This window comes from Lepus europaeus, chromosome 14 (assembly GCF_033115175.1).
Source record: "Lepus europaeus isolate LE1 chromosome 14, mLepTim1.pri, whole genome shotgun sequence".
NCBI lineage: Eukaryota > Metazoa > Chordata > Mammalia > Lagomorpha > Leporidae > Lepus > Lepus europaeus.
The window spans coordinates 24,525,616-24,546,955 of NC_084840.1; the positions used below are offsets into that span (position 1 = coordinate 24,525,616).

At 38.2% G+C, this 21,340-nt stretch overlaps 1 protein-coding gene and 1 pseudogene across 3 annotated transcripts in view; one reads left to right on the top strand and one right to left on the bottom strand.

Annotated features, from left to right (window-relative positions):
* The first annotated feature begins 1,824 nt into the window (after positions 1-1,824).
* SYT14 (synaptotagmin 14) overlaps positions 1,825-21,340 on the top strand; it is a 165,819-nt gene continuing 146,303 nt past the window's right edge. For 2 of the 3 annotated variants that reach the window (XM_062211308.1, XM_062211310.1), the window contains exons 1-2: positions 1,825-1,981; positions 9,868-10,083. In XM_062211308.1, coding sequence (XP_062067292.1) covers positions 1,870-1,981; positions 9,868-10,083 — 328 coding nt within the window. In that variant the 5' untranslated portion in view covers positions 1,825-1,869. Of the gene's footprint in view, positions 1,982-3,729; positions 4,823-9,867; positions 10,084-21,340 lie in introns of those variants that run through there. The other variant, XM_062211307.1, reaches the window with a different exon arrangement.
* Positions 5,770-5,873, bottom strand: LOC133774070 (U2 spliceosomal RNA; annotated as a pseudogene).

The window sequence follows — 21,340 nt, forward strand, 5'->3', positions numbered from 1 at the left end:
ATAATTCTTTCATATGCTAGTTTCATTTTTACCTCATCCTCTGGCTTGATACACCATTGTTTTTATATCATATAACTTAGTTTCTTAAAATTTTGTTCTCTTTCCCAGCCACGCTCCAGCCTGACCTCAAGGTGGGCAGGAATGGTGTCTGGGTTATGACTTCCAGTTTCTAGTAGTGAGATCTGATACCAGCCTGATATCTAGCCAGCACCCCTGCCATTCTTTCATCTCCCTCTCTAACTGATGGCCTTTCCCTTACAGTATCACTCTCTGCTCCATCTTCTACCACAGCACTATTGACCCAGCTTTTGATTAGTCTGTAATGTCATAATTCACTTTCATATTTATACATTGGTATGCCTAGGTATCACAAATAAAGAAAAGCTGAGATTAAAGCACTCTTCCATAAACAATTGGTGACTTTTTTTTTCCCCAAAATATTAGTCATGTATTTCGCCTAGCTATGGAAGCTGGAAGTTGGAGATCAAGGGGCCAGTGTGACTTGGTTCTTGTGAGAGCTCTCTTCCTTGCTTACAGAGAGCTGACTTCTCTCTATCCTCATATGGCAAGGAGAGGGGCATGACCTCATGTGTGTGTCTGTGTGTATGTTGTTTATTAATTTGAAAGAACAACAAAGAAAGATGAAGAGATAGATGTTCCCTCTGCTGGCAAATGGCCACAACATTCAGGCCTAGGCAGGCTGAAGCCAGGAGCCGGGAACTCCATCCTGGTCTCACATAGGTGGCAGGGGCCCAGGCACTTGGGCCATCCTCCACTGCCTTCTCGGGCCACAGCAGAGAGCTGGACTGGAAGAGGAGCAACTGGGACAGAACTGGCGGCCCAACCGGGACTAGAACCCAGGGTACCAGTGCCGCAGGTGGAGGATTAGCCAAGTGAGCCGCGGTGCCAGCCTCGTTTAGTTTCTGTAACATGGAGTGACCTCCTGGCTCTGGGACTTTGTACACGTTACTCCTTATGGAACAGTGTTAACTTGGCTAATTATTGATTATTAAAATGTAATCATAGAGGCCACAATGAACTTTCAGAAGGTTTACTTGATCCTTTGGCACTGAATCAAGTGGTTCTGTGTCACCGTGGTTCTCATAGTCCCTGTTCTCCAATGATAGCCTTTGTTACTCTTTTTTTCTAATGGTTGTTAACAGGTTGTTCGAGTGAAGCAGCAGCTGTGTATATAACAATGTCTAATGTGTGGCTGATGCTCTAAAAGTACTTATTGGTTGAGTGCATGCAGTAGAGAGGGGTTCCTCATTCCAGACAAGGGGAAAGAGGATGGACAGAAACGAGGAGTGGGATGTTGAATATTGCTGATTTTGAGGCAGTGAGTGGTACCATTGGACTGGAGTATAAAACTGACAAGAGAGGCTGGAGCTTTAAATGCCAGGTTGGGGAGTCCTGAGTTGTTTTTTTTTTTTTTTAAGGGTTGTTAAAGTTTTTAGATATAATTCAATACATATTCTCATGAAGTTATGTAATGTGAAGCATGAGAAATAGTTTTTTTTCTAATTCTTGTGTTAAAATCTTTGTAACACTCTTCAATGGATTAAACATATGATAACTGCCTAGTATGTAGACTCCTGCTTTTCTTTCTAGTTTGTTCTAATGTAATTTATAAGAAAATTTGAATGAATACTGCTGAGTGGATTGAACAAGTAGCATTAAACTTTGCAGTTTGTTTTGCTTATAAACGATGACAATCAAATCCAAATAGAGAAGTAATCTAACTTATGGGAGTTTCCTTCTTATTTGTAGCTTAAAGAAAATTAAATGCTTACAGCTGTGACTTTTTTCTCTCTAGTATCTCCAGAGGCAGTTGGATTTTTGTCAGCTGTTGGGGTGTTTATTATCTTGATGCTGCTCCTTTTTCTGTATATTAATAAGAAGTTCTGTTTTGAAAATGTTGGCGGGTTTCCAGATCTTGGTTCAGGATACAGTCCAAGGAAGAACTCACAAGATAAAATTTGTAAGTATCATATTGCTGCTTCCCTTGTTTGTTCTTTTTATATGTATTATTCATTTTAATACATACAACAAACATTGGTTTTGATGTATAATAAACTGATATGTGAGCCTTCATTCTGTGAGTAAAGGATCTAATATTAAGTAAATTATATTTACATATCGTATTGCTCACAAATTGCTAAGATATTACATAAAGATGAATTGTATATCACAAAATGACATTTTTGTTTTTCATATATAATGTGTACTTTTGAGCCTATAGCATGAGCAGATATGCTTTAAGAGGAAGAAATCATCTTCATATTTCATATAGCATTTTAAAATCCATCGTCCAAGCAGCTTTCTAAAGAGCTATTTCCCCATGTCCCTAGAAAGCTTTTGAAATTATTCTCCCTTTTTCTTTGCCTGTTCTTTAATTCTCAGCTGAAGGATAATTTTATTGCTTGGAGGAGATGGTTTTCCCCAGGAATTTAGTGTGTAAGTAAATTCTGATTCTAACCAATAGTGTTCCATTTCCTCCTGGGGCACCAGGCTTTGTTACTTAATGTTACTAGGTACGGGAAGGGTGAAGCTGTCACAGGCTTCTTTGTCTTATGGAAGTGTTTTCCTTGAAAAAAATGTTTAATTATTTTTAATTTGCTATTTACAAAGAATGGCTTATATAAATAATTTTAGGAGGAAGTTGAGACTTACAAAAGCAAAGTGTGAATTTAGAAGAATCTGGGGACCAATTGCAGAGAAATACTGCTTTTCTTGTCTGTTGTGTTGGAGAAATGCTTTTCTCTGACAGCTCAAAAGGTGATAGCCCCAATCTTCGAGTTAATCATCGTCTGTGACTTTTGTGTTAGGAAACCATAGAACTTGGTTTTGTTTTGACATGGTTCAAAATTATATATTTTCTGAAATCAAAAAGAAAAGCTTGGTGAGAAGATTGATAATCCAGTATCTTTTTTTCAAATCTCTTCAATGACTAGTGTAAGAAGAAACAGCTGGATTCTCACACTCACTTCTGCATTCAATCTGTGATATAGCTTCAGAAAAACTCCAGTGTTCTTGTGTAAACAGATGAGAGTAAAAAAGTTAATATTTTCTTACTGTTATTATAAAACTAGTTTGACCTTGAGGTCTTAAAAGTTCTCAAACATCTTAATTTTTGTGAGCCTTGTTCTTTCACTTATTAAATAGAAATATGTTTATTTCCCAGTTATTGTAAGATCAAGTATGATAAAATGTTTTAGAATAGTGCCTTGCATGTAGTATTCAGCAGATGTTTATATTAATTTCCCCTTACTCTTAACCTTTATGCAAAGTTGTTTATTTGCCCTTTAATATTTTTCTTATTTTAAACAATATGAGTAGTTAATAAGATGAGACAGCTTCATTATGTAGACGAATCAGTAAACTAGAAATATGTAATAAAAATCCCTTTTATACTACTTTCAGGTATAGAATAAAAGATAGTATTGGATGGGAAGATACATGCTGCTGTTGTCACAGCTGTGGAGTAGGAAAAAGTGTCCTAAATAAACCAAGTGGTTTGCTTTTTTTTTTTTTGGAAGAGTCTTTACTTAACCTATTTCTTCCAGTGCTGAATGCATTTACAGAGAGTTTAAAAGCCACATTGTGAAATACGATTGTTGAGCTGATAAATAGCAACATTTAAGTACATGTTAAATTCGAGTTCCAAAGTGATGTTTTGAGAAGAGAAAAATTCCATTACTGCACCTTCTAGGAACAAGGAATTAGAAAATGGCATTTTTCAAAAGTTTTCAGCAGAGTCTGCCCTCAGTGTCCTCCCTCGTGGACACAATCAGCAGTGCCGTGGAAGATCTGAGCGCCGCAGTTGGGGAAGTTGGCTGTGCTTTCAGTGACTCAGTGACTGAGCAGGTAACAAGCATGATAAATGGCTTGCGCCCGGAAGAGCAGAGTTCAGCAGCAGCGGAAGCTGTAGACACTTGCACACCAAGCAATGCTGTGTTACCAGAAGTCTACACAAATGCTCATAGTCAGAAAACACAATCCACTTTAGAGCACAGAACTCTAGTAGATTGTTCTAGTACTTCAGCTTCACAAAAACAAGATCAAGGAATGCATGAAGAAGGGGTGTTTGAACGTGTTAATGATAGGCAACAGACTCTGTCAGGATGTCAGGAAACAGGTGCTGCTGGTGCCACTCTGAAAGGACACAAGAGTAATGGTGGGATACCAGTTTTCAAGCAGAATACAAAGGCTAGATCTCCTTGTCAAGAACAAGAAATTACTGGCATATGGAAAAAAAGTGGATTAGGAATCTCTAGTAATGGTGAGAATGATTTAAAAGAGGTAGGATATCATGGAATAAAAGGAAATCAGAATACCATGAGTAGAACAAACTCACTGTATGAGCAAAAGCAATACATTGCTGCACATAATAATAAAGTAGAAGAATATGCTAAATCTCAGCCTGTCTCTTTGGGAAGAGACCAAGAGAAAATGGGACATTGGAGTAAAAATAAACATCCTATTGATTTAGAGCATTCTGATACTTTAAAGAAAGTTGAAAAGCACAATAAGAATAAAGGATTCAAAGGGAATGAGTGTTTGGGAAATGAATGTTCTCTGCAAGATACTTTGACAAGCAGTAGACATGTGATACAGAAACCCATCATGAAGGAAAACGTACATCCAGCACCTTCAATCAGTTCTAAAGAGAAGTTACCGGAAAAAATCAAAGAACAAATAAATCCAACGAAATACTTCAAGCTGAAAGGAGACCTAAAACCAAAGAAAAATGAAGCTGTTTCTGCCAAGAAGGGAACAAAGAGTAAAAATGAAAAATATTGTAATATAATACCAGAAAAAGGTGAGGCCTCCTAATGTTGTTTTGAGTGATTAAATTTTTTTCTCGATTTTTTTTTTTTAAATTAGGGCACTATCATCCAAATTTTCTTAACTTTCTTAGACATACCTGTCTATCTAATTTAAGAATTTCTGGAATCCTTTTATTGGGAGATATTTTAAAAAATTAATTCAGAATTTTTCCCACAATCATTTCAAGAGTATTCATGTTATTTGTACACTATCCGGTATTGCCCCAGTCCCTGAATTATTTGGCCAAATTCTTCAGCAGCCCTAATTTTTCTTAATGTCTTTATTTTGCAACCTGAAATTCCATGATTTTCTTAAATATCATGCACACTTCAGTTGGAGTTTATTCTTGTGCTATAGTTGCATTTCAACTTTCTATATTTTTGTAACTATTATTTGTATAATATTGCTTTTCAAATCTCTATCATATTTTGTATTTTTCCTTGAGAGCAATATTTGTTTTATTGAGTAGGACACTTCCTGATATCTTTATTCACTTAGCTATAGATTAAAAATTATATATGACTGCTCTAGTTTATAGTGAAGTATATATGAACAGTTTATTATTGCTCTTGGGTTCTCCATGTAGAATTAAGATTCTATCTAAACATTAGTAATTTTCAGCCCCAATATTTATGGAAATTTTCAAAAACATAAATGTTCATATTGCTAGTATTTACTTCTAAATATGTTAGTCATTTCTATATGTTGCTGATGTGATCATAATGCCAGAAGTGCATTGGCTTTTATTTATAAAATATACTTTTGGAATGTTTCTGCAAATTTAGATTCTCATAAAAAAACCGAGTAGCAAGAGAAATCAGAAGACTTTTTATAATTCTATATGACTGCACACATAATAGGGATCTACTACTTACTGATTATAAGAATGATTTTTAAGAGATATGGGAGAGACTGATCCAGGATCACAAGCTAATTAAAAAGGAATGCCAGTATTTGGAAATGTATCCATTTTGGAATCTGTTCTTCTAAACTGATAAGAACAGATACTACACTTGATCTTGGCCAAAAGGCGAAGAAGAGATGGAGTCTGTTTTAATAGTTTTTTGAATGTCAGTTTCAGCAGTTTTTGATAGTTCTTATTTAGTTCAGGTAGCCTTATTACTTGAAATAACAAAACTGAAATAAAATAAAGTAAAATAGTTCACATTATTTTCACAAAAACAGTAGAATGGGCAATAGTAATAAGTACATTACAAGATAAGATTCTAGATTTTGTTTTGATTTGTTTGTTAAGAAACTTATTGGCAGGGGGTTGGGGCAGGTGTTTGACACAGAGGTTAAGCCATTGTGTGGGACCACTACATACCATAGTAGAGTGCCTGAGTTTCAGTCCCAGCTCTGTTCTTCATGCTAGCTCCCTGCAAATGTGCACCTGGGAAGGTAGCAGGTGATGGTTGAAACTGTTGAGTCCCTTCTACCCATGTGGGAGACCTCAACTGAGTTCCTGGCTCCTGGCTTTGACCAGTCCCAGCCAGGGCTGTAGCAGACATTTGGGGAATGAACTAGCCAATGGAAGGTCTTTCTTTCTTTCTTTCTTTCTTTCTTTCTTTCTTTCTTTCTTTCTTTCTTTCTTTCTTTCTTTCTTTCTTTCTTTCTTTCTTTCCTTCCTCCCTCCCTCCCTCCCTCCCTCCCTCCCTCCCTCCCTCCCTCCCTCCCTCCCTCCCTCCTTCCTTCCTTCCTTCCTTCCTTCCTTCCTTCCTTCCTTCCTTCCTATCTCTGTTATAGATAGAAAATAAATAAAAGATTTTTGGACCCTAGGGGAATCACGAATCTCTCAAGTACTCTAGAATAGAATCAATACTGAACTTAAGCATGCTTTGTTCCAGACATAATTTTGAAAGTCTTTGATCCATAGATTAACCCTTTCTTTGGCTGAACTGTAATACTACTAGTCTCTCTGTTCTCTGTTCTGGGTTCTGACATAGAGGTTATAAGGTATAGAAAGAGAAGCAAGAGTTTTCTTCTCCATTTCTTTCTTCTTTTTAAAAAAATTATTTATTTGAAAAATAGTGATCCCATCTTCTGGTTCACTCTACAATGGCCACTGTTGGGCCATGACTGGAGCCAGGAATTTCTCCCACACAGATGGCAGGATTCCAATTTTTCAAGCCATCACTTCATGTCTCCCAAGATCTGCATTTGCAGGAAGCTAGGGTTAAGAGCCAGAGCCAGCAGTTGAACAGAGGCACTACAGTATGAGACATGGGCATCGTAACAACAGTATTAACTTTTAGGCTAAATGCCTGCCCCTCTTCTCTATTTCTGAATGTGGGGGGCAACTTGAGGTAACACCTGTAGCAGGTGAAATTTGATTAGATAATCATTACTCTCTTCAAGGGGCTCAGAGCATTCCTACTGCCTTAAAACTACTATCATGGTGTCTTACGCAGGGCTGACAGCTCTGAACTGGGATTAGAAGGCCTTGATTGTAGACCAGCTCTCCTGTAATCTCAGCACTATCTAGTAGAACTTATGCAATTATGGAAGAGTTCTACCTATCTGCATTGACCTGTACTATACCCACTAGCCACATTTGGCTGTTGAGCACTTGAAAAGCAGTTAGTAGCATGGGGGCCTGGATTTTATACTTTATTTAGTGTTGATTACTTTAAATAACCAAACGTGATTATTGGCAACATGTTGGGAAGTGCAGAAAGTGACAGTCATAGCATGACTCTGTAATGGCTTTATTTTACTGAATTAAGAAGTGAGACTTAGACTAGATGACATCAAAGCTGCGTTGCTTCTAACTTATAAGCATTTGGTTCCATTCCTCTACTTAGAATTTTTTTTTTTTTAAGATTTTTTTTTTTTTTTTTTTTGACAGGCAGAGTGGATAGTGAGAGAGAGAGAGACAGAGAGAAAGGTCTTCCTTTGCCGTTGGTTCACCCCCCAGTGGCCGCTGGGGCCGGTGCATCTCGCTGATCCAAAGCCAGGAGCCAGGTGCTTCTCCTGGTCTCCCATGCGGGTGCAGGGCCCAAGCACTTGGGCCATCCTCCACTGCCTTCCTGGGCCACAGCAGAGAGCTGGACTGGAAGAGGGGCAACCAGGATAGAATCCGGCGCCCCGACCGGGACTAGAACCCGGTATGCCGGCGCCGCAAGGCGGAGGATTAGCCTGTTAAGCCACGGCGCCAGCCTACTTAGAATTACTTCCTATGTGCCCTCTGTCCAAATTCCAACCTTAATTCCTTCACAACAGATGGTCTTCACTGAGCAGAAAGGGGAAACCAGCCATGTTGAACTGATGATTTTTAACTACTCTAATCTCTTTACCTTTCTAGAGCTGTTTTATAATCCTAAAGAAGTTGCATCTTGGTGTAAATAAATCTCTAAAATAGTGATAACTAGTGCTTTTTAAAATTACATAAAATGTGTACTTCCTTAAAGTTTCATTTGAAATTTAGACAGATTTAAGTAAAGTTTTACTAGCAGTCCCATCTTTCACGGGTAATATGTGTTAACAGTTTGGTACATAACCTTTCAGACACTTTTATGTGCCTGCATATAGAAGTGCTGTGTGTATGTGTTTGTATATATTGCATGTGGGCATTTGTGTGTGTGTATTTTAAATGGGAGTATAATAACATCTTCTAGATCATAACCTTCCCTTTTCTCTTCACACAATGTTGTGATTGTTCTTTCCCTGTGAGTACTTGTAAGTCACCTCCTAATAGCTGTATAGTATATCATTGCATAAATACAACACAATTTACTTAACCAAGGCCCATTGATGGACATTTTGATTCTGTACTTTGATTTTCTGTTGCCTTTAACACAGTGTAATGAATTTTCTTAAACATGCATCTTTGCTGACCTGTCAATTATTTTCTAAGGTTGAATTTTTTAAGATTTATGTATTTATTTGAGAGTCACAAAGAGACTGGGGAAGAGAGAGAGCTCGATCTTCTATCCACTGGTTCACTCCCCAAATGTCTGCAACAATCAGGACTGGACCAGGGTGAAGCCAGGACCCTGGAACTCTGTCCACGTCTCCCACGTGAGTGACCGGGGCCCAAATACTTGGGCCATCATTGTTACCTTCCCAGGTGCATTGCCAGGGAGCTGGATTGGAAGTAGAACATCTGGGACTTGAATCAGAGCTCTTATGGGATGCCAGGATCACAGGCAGCAGCTTAACTCACCAGGCCACAATGCCAGTGCCCAAGGTTGAATTCTTAGAAATGGGGGCTGGTGTTGTGGCACACCATTGCAGCAATTTAGGGGAGTGAACCAATAGGAAATCTCTCTTTCTTTGTCTCTACTTCCTCTCTGTAACTCTGCCTTTCAAGTAAATAAATAAATAGATATTTTTAAAAAGAAATGAAATTGGCAAACTCCTGGAGAAGGATCAGAGATAACAGATGTAAAAGCTTGATATGTTTTGCTAAAGTGCTCTCTAGAAAAGTTGTACTAATCTAATTCCACCAATAATTATATCTACCCATTTCTCTGTTCCACTGCTAGCGCTGAGCTTTGCCAGTTTTGAAAATTTTAGCCAAAGTGAGAATCAAAAATGTGTCTTCTAACATGAATTACTTGAAGTAGTTCCATCTGTATTGGCAATACAGCTTCATTTGTGTGTTACTGATGCTTTAAAAATTTTTGTGTAAAATGGCAACAAATACTCTTTTCCTTTATATGGAACTAGGTTGAAAAATCCCTGTGGCTAACATTTATATAATTAAAATATTAACTTTTTTCTTTTTTTAAAAACTTTTTTCTATTAAAACATAAAAAGAACTTATGCTTCTTATGAAAAAATTGTATTTCTCTAAAGCTAAAAATTCAGATTATCGATGTGTGAGTAAATATATATGTATATATATATAAAATGTGTGCATATATATGTCCTTTTTTGGGGTGTGTGTGTGTGTGTGTATATATATGGGTTTTTTTGGAAGTATATATACATTTGTGTATGCAAATTTGTTACTTTATTGAATTATAATTTAGCAAACATGTTATGCTTTATTGTGTTAAAATGATCGTTTGTTTTCCCTGTCATTCCAAATAGATAATTCCTACCTGGACAAAGATGAACATGGTTCATCCTCTGAAAGTGAAGATGAAGCACTGGGTAAATATCATGAGGCCTTATCCAGAACACACAATTCTCGACTGCCACTGGCAGATTCTAGACAGAAGAACTATGCTTGGGAAACAAGACAGAAATACAGTCCTCTGTCTGCAGAATATGATGGCTACAGTAGTGAAGCATCAATAGATGAAGGTAAGATAGACTACTTTATTCTTTTAGATGACACTATAGTATTAGATTATTTGTGTCTAAAGTTTTAGGCCTCTTTAGTTATATAGTAAATGAGAGCACATACAGAATACTCACATTTTTTGGAATATATTTTATACAAATCCAAGTCTTTGGGCTGGAGCCAAACATCAAAACCAATACCAAAACACTTCAAAGCAAGACACAAAATAATTTAAATAATGTGATAATTGTAGCTCTCATTCTGTAATGAACACATACCTGGCAGCATGAGATGGAAGATATGAATCTCCTGTTTTCTCACATGAATTTCCTAAATATGTGTTATAGGAGCTGATAAGAGCTAAGTGTCTCACGGTGTTGAATATGATTCCAGTGTGTAATGAGTGCTTTTTTCATTCAATATGGTCCCCAAACATCAGCCAAATGCTTCACATGACAAACAACAGGAAAAAAAAATGATGTTCTGTTCCATGCTTAAGGAAAAACTTAGATGGATTCGTTGAGAGCTGGTAATATATTTTACTACAAAGCAGCTGAAGAGATTTTCAAGGATTTTAGTGATTTCAGGAATTATTTTGTCTCTAATTTGGCTTCATGTGTTGATATTGACATTAGAACACAATCTGTGTAAAAGATTCAAGTCTACCCTTACATGTTTTTACATTTTCTATAACAAATTTAAAAGGTTTTGCCATTAATTATCTTAATTTTCACATACAAATGAATTCATTTATTTGCTCAGTAGAATGAGTTCTCAAAGTAATTGTTTATACTCAGATATGAGGAAAAGAATAGTGTATCATAGATACTGTTTTTACTATGTATACACAAGTTATTCTTGATTTTTTATCTGTGATTTGTGTTTTAGAGTTTGTTACTTCTGATGACTTTTAAATCTTACCCCCAGCACATACACCTGTTAAAGGGACCAAATAAATTTTTATATTTGGCTTCATGTACACTAAAGATTAGTATACCTCACTTTTGTTTCTGCTAGTATACAGGTATGATATTAATTCACCAAAATATTGATTACTTTACAAAAGGCTCCTTATGAGATGCAAGGAATAAATAGGAAAGAATAGACAGGGACTGTACCCTCAGAATACCTCTTGGTACTTGGTTAAAACCAAACATGTGCTCCCCAAGATAATTAGCACAGACGGTCCCCAACCTGTGTATGCTTCTGGCACATTAATTATAGAATAGAAAGAGTAGATCTTGGAACCTGATCCCCATGACATTCTGGCTGTTTCTCTGTGTGTGTGTATGTGTGTGTGTTTATTTATTTATTTATTTTACCTTTTGTTTGTTTTTTTAAGAAAACTTTTATTTAATAAATTTAGAAAGTACAACTTTTGGATTATAGCGGTTTTCCCCCCATAACCACCCTCCCACCCACAAACCATCCCATCTCTTACTCCCTCTCCCATCCCATTCTTCATTAAGATTCATTTTTAATTATCTTTTTATACAGAAGATCAATTTAGTATATACCAAGTAAAGATTTCAACAGTTTGCACCTACACCAAAACACAAAGTATATAGTACTGTTTGAATACTAGTTTTACCATTAATTTGCATAGTACAACACATTAAGGACAGAGATCCTACATGGGGAGTAAGTGCACAGTGACTCCTGTTGTTGATTTAACAATTGACGCTCTTATTTACAACGTCAGTAATCACCCAAGGCTCTTGTCATGAGTTGCCAAGGCTATGGAAGCCTCTTGAGTTCACAAACTCTGACCTTATTTAGACAAGGCCATAATCAAAGTGGAAGTTATTCTCCTCCCTTCAGATAAAGGTACCTCCTTCTTTGATGGCCTGTTCTTTCCACTGGGATCTCATTCACAGAGATCTTTTCATTTCGGTCATTTTTTGCCACAGTGACTTGGCTTTCCATGCCTAAAATACTCTCATGGGCTCTTCAGCCAGATTTGAAGCCTTAAGGGCTGATTCTGAGGCCAGAGTGCTGTTTAGGACATTTGCCATTCTATGAGTCTGCTGTGTATCCTGCTTCCCATGTTGGATCGTTCTCCCTTTTTAATTCTATCAATTTTTTAAAACTTTTTTTCTTTTTTTTTAAACTTTTATTTAGCAAAAATAAATTTCAAAAGTACAGTTTATGGATTACAATGGCTTCCCCCCCCCCTTAACTTCCCTCTCACCCGCACCCCTCCCATCTCCCGCTCCCTTTCCCATTCCATTCACATCAAGATTCATTTTCAATTATCTTTATATACAGAAGATCGATTTAGTATATATTAAGTAAAGATTTCATTAGTTTGCACCCACACAGAACATAAAGTGTAAAACACTGTTTCCGTACTAGTTATAGCATTATTTCACATTGAACAACACATTAAGGACAGAGATCCTACATGAGGAGTAAGTACACAGTGACTCCTGTTGTTGATTTAACAATTTGAGACTCTTGTTTATGGCGTCAGTAATCTCCCTAGGCTCTAGTCATGAGTTGCCGAGGCTATGGAAGCCTTTTGAGTTTGCTGACTTTGATCTTATTTAGACAAGGTCATAGTCAAAGTGGAAGTTCTCTCCTTCCTTCAGAGAAAGGTACCTCCTTTTTTGATGGCCCATTCTTTCTACTGGGATCTCACTTGCAGAGATCTTTCATTTAGTTTTTTTTTTTTTTTTTTCCAGAGTGTCTTGGCTTTCCATGCCTAAAATACTCTCATGGGCTCTTCAGCCAGATTTGAATGCCTTAAGGGCTGATTCTGAGGCCAGAGTGCTGTTTAGGACATCTACCATTCTATGAGTCTGCTGTGTATCCTGCTTCCCATGTTGGATCGTTCTCTCCCTTTTTGATTCTATCAGTACTAGCAGACACTAGTCTTGTTTGTGTGATCCCTTTGACTCTTAGACCTACAAGTGTGATCAACTGTGAACTGAAATTGATCACTTGGACTAGTGAGATGGCATTGGTACATGCAACCTTGATGGGATTGTATTGGAATCCCCTGGCACATTTTTAACTCCACCATTTGGGGCAAGTCTGATAATTCTATCAATTATTATTAGCGGACACTGGTCTTATTTATGGGATCCCTTTGATACTTAATCTATCTTTATGGTCAATCATGAACTTAAACTGATCACTTTAACTAGTAAGATGGCATTGGTACATGCCAACTTAATGGGATTTGGAGTCCCCTGGCACGTTTCTAGCTCTACCGTAAGGGGTAAGTCTGAGTGTGTGTCTGGCTGTTTCTCTTAACATATTCACTATGAAACATTGGTATAGTTAATTCTTTTTAGATTTATTTCATTGTTTCCAAAATGTGAACAATAACCTGGCCATTTTCATGAAAATGAAATTATGTATATGGTACAGTTTTTTGTGTCTGGCACCTAGTGTGTATGCAGTCAGTCAATGTAGTTGAAGATGGAGGTAGTGAAAGCAGTGTTGGTGATGATAATTGTAAGAAAGCCCAGAGTTTGTAATCTGTGAGCCTAGATACTTCCACTTCTGTAGGTGCAGTTTAGGATTTTTTTGTTTCCTTACTTAGTCCTTTCTCCCCTTTATTCAACCCACATCCCTCTGATGTCTTGATTCATTCTTCCCATAGTCCAATTATTCTAGCTTGGCTGTATAGTCAATAGGAAAAGCAGTAAGGAGAGAGAAGACCTTAGTGGCTCTTCTCATGTGTTTATGCCCTGACCTACCCTCTGGAACTGGTACACATGTCCTAGAATCACCTTCTCATTTAATTTTACCATATGTTTACGATTCATCCCCCCCCCTTTTTTTTTTTGACAGGCAGAGGTAGACAGTGAGAAAGCGACAGAGAGAAAGGTCTTACTTTTTTCCATTGGTTCACCCCCCAAAATGGCTGCTATAGCCAGCATGCTGAGCCAATCCGAAGCCAGGAGCCAGGTGCTTCCTCCTGGTCTCCCATGCGGGTACAGGGCCCAAAAACTTGGGCCATCTTCCACTGCCTTCCTGTGCAATAGCAGAGAGCTGGACTGGAAGAGGAGCAACTGGGAGAGACTCCAGCGCCCCAACCAGGATTAGAACCTTGGGTGCCGGTGCTGCAGGCAGAGGATTAGCCAAGTGAGCCACGGTGCCGGCCAAGGACCCATCCTATACTTTTCTACACATTTATATCGCAGATAATTTGATAAATCATAGAGCAGATTGATTTTAGATATTCAGATAAATGAAATTACATTATTTCAGACATTTGATGAAAGCTTTTAATGTGCTATGCACTATACTAGATACTGTGGAAACAAAGATGAATAAAACAAGTTCATTTCTCACAAGAACTCCTAGACTGGAGGATGAAGACCACTGAACCTACATGTAATATACTAAGAGATCTGTGTGTTGTGTGTATGAAGTACTGTAGAATACAGAAAAGGAGGTGACTGAGGCTTTGTTTAGGAGGTGCGGATATGGAGCCTTTACAGAATAGGTGAAACTGTACTGGAGTGAGGACTGTGTCAACAGACAGTGAACTGGTGTGTGCATGAACTCATGGAAGCAAAGGAAAGTATGTTTTGGTGCACTTAGGATCTATATTTGGAGAGGGGCTAGGTAGTTAGAATGAATGCAGTGCTGAGGAGTTAGATATTGTTTTAATAGAAAATGGAGAGCCCTGGGAGATTTTTAAGCAGAAGAGTGTGGCACTTTCGGATCAATGTTTTAAGAAACATCATTTAACTATTATAAAAGAAATGGAAGTAGGAGGTATGGGAAGAACAGGTTAGATAGTAATAAGATCCTCATTATCAATTAATTTAAGATTGAAGAATATGTAGATTTTGAGATGGCTTCTTTGTCTCTTTGTGAATGATAAAAGTGTGTGGTGAATGAAGAATCAAGATAGTTAATTAAGAGAGCATCAAACAGGTAAGGTAATTTCGTTTTCATAATGTTGAATTTGATGTGCCTTTGGAATATTTGGGTAAGATAGATAGTCATGTTAAAATGCTGCCATAGTAACAGGATGGAGAGCAGACCAAGTGATCATGTAAAATAACAACAGGTTGAGAAAGTAGCTTGTGTGTTGTAGTTATTGCATGTTGAAAGACCAAAGCCTGAAACAGGTTGAGTGGAGTAGGAGAAGAACAAGAATTGTGTTCAGGTTCCCCTATGGTACTTGTGACTCCAAAGCAGTGGAGTAGTATGTTTGTACTTCATATGTGCCAGAGAGACCATCAGGAGCCCCTTTTAAGTCAAAAAGTGAAAGAACAATAAGAAGGTGTTTGAGAGAGAAAGGGAGACAGCATTCATATAACTTTTATTGCAATATGTTACCATTGTTTTATTTTTATTATTGGTTACCGTTGTTAATCTTTTTAAAAAAGCTATATTTTATTTCTTTGAAAGGCAAAGTTCCAGAGAGAGCAGAGAGGGAGAGAGGAAGAGAGAGAGAGAGAGAGTGCTTCCATCCACTGGTTCACTCCCCGATGGCTTGGGCTGGGCCTGAACAAGATCAGGAGCCTGTATCTCCATCCTGGTCTCCCATGTGGGTGGCAGGGGCCCATGTACTTGGGCATCTTCTGCGTTTCCCATGTCCATTAGCAGGGAGCTGAATTGGAAGTGGAGTGGCCAGAACTCAAACCAGTGCTCATGTGGCAGGAGGTGTCTTAACCTGCTGTGCAACCGACACTGGCCCCACCACTGTTAATCTCTCAGTGTGCCTGATTTATGAATTAAAATGTATGATAGGTAGGTATGCAGAGGAGACTACTTAGTCTTTATAGAGATCAGTACTATCTGTGGTTTGAGGCTTCCCTGGAGGTCCTGGGACATAACCTGCAGATAAAGGAGGACGGTGGTCAGTGATTTTACATGGGAGATGCAGCAGGCTATTTCAGAACTTGGAAATAATTACTATTGAAACTGTGATCATGAATGGAGTTAGGGGGAGAAATTTTCCAATTATGTATACTTTGAGTATTCCATGGAGTGGATTAAGTTGATGAAGGAGAGTGTATGGAGAGAAAAGCTCAGAGAATTATCTTCTTTGACAGGAGAATCAGGATGTCCTGTAAAGAAACAGAAGAGACAGTGAAAGATAAAAGAAGGCAATGAGGAGAATGTCATATTTCATCAGCTAGGGAAGGAGAGTGGAGATGTTGGGAAGGATAGGAGTTCAAAACAAGCTCTGTGGCCCAGTGGACGGTGTTCAATAGCTTACTTATTTACTTTCTTTTCTTTTCCTTTGTCTTTTTCCAAAGATTTATTTATATATTTGAAAGGTAGAGTTAGACACAGAGAGAAGAGAGAGAGAGCTTCCATCCACAAGTTCATTCCCCAGATGACCACAATGGCTGGGGCTAGGCCAGGTGCCAAAAGTTTCTTTCAGATCTCCCACATGGGTGCAGGGGCCCAAGCACTTGGGCCATTTTCCATTGTTTTCCCAGGCCATTAGAATCTGAAACAGAGCAGCCAGGACTCGAACGCACCCAAATGCAATGTTAGCCATGGCATATGGTGGCTTAATCTGCTATGCCACAGCACCAACCTCAAGCAGTAACTTTCAATTGAAGTTTTGGTAGAAAAGAGTAATAAAGAAGTCAGGTTGAATGCTGTTAAGGAAAGAGTAAGTGGTAAGAAAATAGTTGCTAATTGCAACTTCTTACCACCTGCTAACTCACTCTCTTCTTACCAATCTTCAGAGTCACAAAAGAGACATAGTTGAAGGGGTTTTCACCAGAGGCTCACCTTCTTCCTCCCACCCACCAATAGTGACTTTGCGCTGTTGTGTTTTTGGAAAGAGAAGGATTTGCTTCCAATACACATTTGCATCCCCCCAGGTGGTTGCACCTCTGTGCAGCTTCCTCTGCAGAAACACTGCTCACTGGATGTCTGATCACCTGAGAGCACAGAGATCACGGGGCACAGTTGTTCATGTCCCTAAGGCCAAGTAAAGGCATGAGCCCAGTGGGTTGCACTTCCCCTCACTGCTCTGACCCCTTAGTCTGCAAATACCATCATACAAGTTTCTAAAGGTTCCTCAAAGAAGTGCGTCTTGTGAGTTTAAGTAACTAAAGAGCATTGCAAGATAGAAGGGAAAATATTTTGAAGTGTTCACTTTTTACGTGATGTGATATTACTTCACTAGTGATTATAAGGAATCTTTAGTAGGTATCTCAACACCTAATTAATTCCACTAGAGACGTTGGAGCAGCCAGTGTTGGAAACAAATATGTAAGAGTAGAAAGGGTTAGGGAGGCCCTGGGAAGGGACCAGGGTCCCCATATGCAGGAGAACTTTTGACCAGCTGCCTTTAATTGAGTTCTTCTGTGTGCCTCACTCCTTGAGTTCCTATGCACATTTCATACAAGTTTTACTATTCATTGCACTTCATTATGGTATATAAGATTAGTTCCATTTTACTTAAGTGAAAAGAGATTATAGATCAATTAAATAATGTTTAACTTCATGTCACATCAAATGATAAAAACTTTACTTGTCAAGTGTACTGCAAGATAGGTGTTTGGCTGCTGTTACTAGGTTATCACTGTTCTGTTCATGATGATCCCTTTTACTTAGGTCCCTTAAAGCTGTTTATATTTTATAAACCTAAAATCCAGATATCCTAGAAAAAATAAGAAAATATGATGGCATATTTGTTGATCACATTTTCTCCTCTAGGTGGCCATATTAATCTTCAGTTTGTTTGGAACTACAAAATGGGATCATGTCTATAAGAAATTGTTCCAGGAAAAATAGTAAAATAATTTATCAAGTTCCTTTTATTCAATTTAATTGTTACTGGGTCATTCTTAAAACTAAAGACATTTTCTGATAAACCTCTTATTTTAAGAGGATCAAAATGAAGTATGATTTATGGGTATCTTGTATAAACTGGTAAGCTAAACCAAACTTTGAAATTCCAATTATGTTGGTTAGTACTTTCTATTTTTATATTAAATAAAAAATCTTTAAGATAATTTTATGCAGAATAAAATTTAGTGTGAAATTATCAGAATTTCTTTATATTATTCATGGCTTTTTATTCTTAGCTGAACACAGACATGACCAAGCTATATTTATATATTGTGGAAAAGTGTATTATTAAAATTATATAATGTTATTTTGGGGCAAGTTAATTTAAAACATTATCTGAAAACAATTTCCATCATCACCTATATCTGAGGGTATATAGGCCATGTTTACATAATACCAATCAGTCCCTTCCTTTATGGCTGTGTTGGAAACTTCATGCTACTAATTTCATGTTATTTTAAAACTAGAGCTACTAAAGGATTTCTTTATTCCCTTTATTTAAATTTTACTTTTAAAATAGCTTAATACTTGAGAAATAAATTACTTTGTTTAATTTTCTCTACATATATTTTAACTGCTTTATAAAGATTGTTCTGCTAATTTCCACTTTTTAAAAGATTTATTTGACAGGCAGAGTAGCAGAGAGGGGAAAGGAGAGACAGAGATCTCCCATCTGATGGTTCATTTCTCAAGTGACCACAATGGCTGGGGCTGAGCCAGGCCAAAACCAGCAGCCAGGAACTCCATCTGGGTCTCGCACTTGGGTGGCAAGGACCCAAATAGTTGGGCCATCTTCCCCTGCCCTCCCCGGTGCATTAGCAGGAAGCTGAATCAGAAGCAGAGCAGCCAGGACTCAAACCACTGCTCTGATATTGGATGCCAGCATTAAAACAGCAGCTTTAACCTGCTGTGCCACAATGACAGCCCTTTCCACGATTTCATTTCTTTGTATTTTCTTTTAAAGATTGACTTATTTATTTGAAGCAGGGGGTGGGACTGGGGGAGCAAGTTAGAAAGGGGGATAGAGAAATTGATTTTCCATTGCTGTTTCATTCCCCCAATGGCCACAAAATCCAGGGCTGATCCAGGCCAAAGCCTGGAGCTTCATTCGTGGTGGGGACTGGAACTGGCACTCTGATATACGATGAGGGCTTTGTAGGTGGCAGGTTACCTCACCAAGCCACAATGTACTCCCCACCTCACCCCCAGTCTTTTGTGTAAAGGACATGAATAAAAATCCTGTTTTCCAGAATTCTTTGATGGAAGGAAGTTTAGTAACTTAGAATTCTTTGACATAAAAATATTTGGCAAATAAAATAGAAAAAAATAGAATTATGTAATTAAATACATTATATGGTTTAGATTGCTGGTAAACTTTTTTTTGTTTTTACATTCTCTGTCACCAACACATCTCTTCTGTTTTTTGTTTTTTGTTTTTGACATGCAGAGTTAGACAGTGAGAGAGACAGACAGACAGGTCTTCCTTTCTTTTGGTTCATCCCCCAAATGGCCGCTACAGCCGGTGCATGGTGCTGAACCGAAGCCAGGAGCCAGGTGCTTCCTCCTGGTCTTCCATGCAGGTGCAGGGCCCAAGCACTTGGGCCATCCTCCACTGCCTTCCCGGAACACAGCAGAGAGCTGGCCTGGAAGAGGGGCAACTGGGACAGAATCCAGCGCCCCAACTGGGACTAGAACCCGGAGTACCAGCACTGCAGGCAGAGGATTAGCCTAGTGAGCCGCGGTGCCAGCCTGAACACATCTCTTCTGAAGTTTTCTTTATTGTGTGTATATGTTTTTAAATATGCAAGTTTTTAAAAATTTATTTTCATTTATTTGAAAGAGACACTGAGAGACAGATGGACACAGAGATCATCCATCCATTGATATATTCCCCAAACGCCTACAGTAGCTGGGCCTGGGCCAAGGCCAGGCTGAAGCAGGAGCCCAGAACTGTAGCAGGGCCTCCCCTATAGGTGGCAGGGATCCCAGTCCTTGAGCCAACTGCTGCCTCTCAGGGTGCATGTTCACGGGAAGCTGGATGGGAAGCTGGATTGGAAGCCGAGCAGCTGGGGCTTGGACCAGGCACTGTGATAAGGGATGAAGGCAGCCCACACAACCAACCTGTTCTCCCTCACTTTTTTTTTTCAAAATAGCCATCTTAATGGCCGTGAGGTGATATCTCACTGTAGTTTTAATTTGTATTTACCTAATGATTCGATATGTTGAGCATCTTTTCATGTGCTTTGTTAGCCATTGTAATGTCTGTTGAATTCCTTTACCCCAACCCCCCCTTTTTTTTTTTATTTGAAGGGCAGAGAGAGAGAAAGATCTATCTGCCACTTTACCCCCTCCACAGGCTGGCAATAGCCAGAGCTGGGCCAGACTGAACCCGGAGACCTGGAACTCATTCTGGGCCTCCTACGTGGATAGCAAGGACCCAAGTACTTGGGTCATTTCCTGTTGCACCCAAGGTTTGCATTAGCAGGAAGCTAGAATCTGAACTGGAGCTGGGACATAAACCTAGATGCTCTGCTATGGGATGTGGGCATCACAAGCAGTATCTTAACAGCTGCACCAAATGCTCATCCCCCTTTACTCATTTCTGAACTGAGTTGTTTGTTTCTTTTTTGTTGAGTTTTAGGTGTTCTCTATGTCCTCTAGATTTTAATCCCTATGAGATCCGTGATTTGTAGATCTATTCTTCCTTTCTGTAGGTTGTGTTAATATTTCATTGATGTTACCTTTTGATACACAAAATGTTTTAATTTTGATGAAGTCCAATTTTTTTTTCTTTTGTTGTCTGTGCTGTTAGTGTCAAACCCAAGAAGTCTGCTAAATCCAGTGTAATGGAGCTTTTCCCTATTTCCTTCTCAGAGCTTTATTTTTTAGTTTTTGCATTTAGGACATGATCCCTTTTTGGGTTAATTTTTACATACGGTGTAAGAGTCTAACATCACTCTTTTTTCACATGAATATCCAGCTTTCCCATTAGTTAAAAAGACTTTTACCCACTGAATGGTCTTGCACACGTGTCAAAAATTACTTGACAATATTTGTATCTGCAAGAGGTTATTTCTGAATTCTCTGTTCTATTGGTCTACATGTTTGTCTTTATTTCACTACCACGGTGTTTTTATTTCTGTAGCTTTATAGCATGTTTTGAAATCAGGAAGTGTGAATCTTCTAGTTTTGTTTTTCATAATTGGGACCCTTTGAGATTCATAGAGTTCATAGGATGAGTTTTTCTGTTTTTGCAAAAATCTTAATTGGCAGTTTGTAGACTGTATTAAGTAGAATGCTTTTGGTATTATAGACATCAACATTAAATCTTATAATCCATAACATGGTATTAATTCTTCTTTAATATCTTTTGGAAAAGTTTTCACTGTATAAGTCTTACCTCCTTGGTTAAATTAATTCCTAAATATATTTTCATTTTGATAGTACAATCTTTTTTAAAGATTTATTTATTTGAAAGAGAGAGCGAGAGAG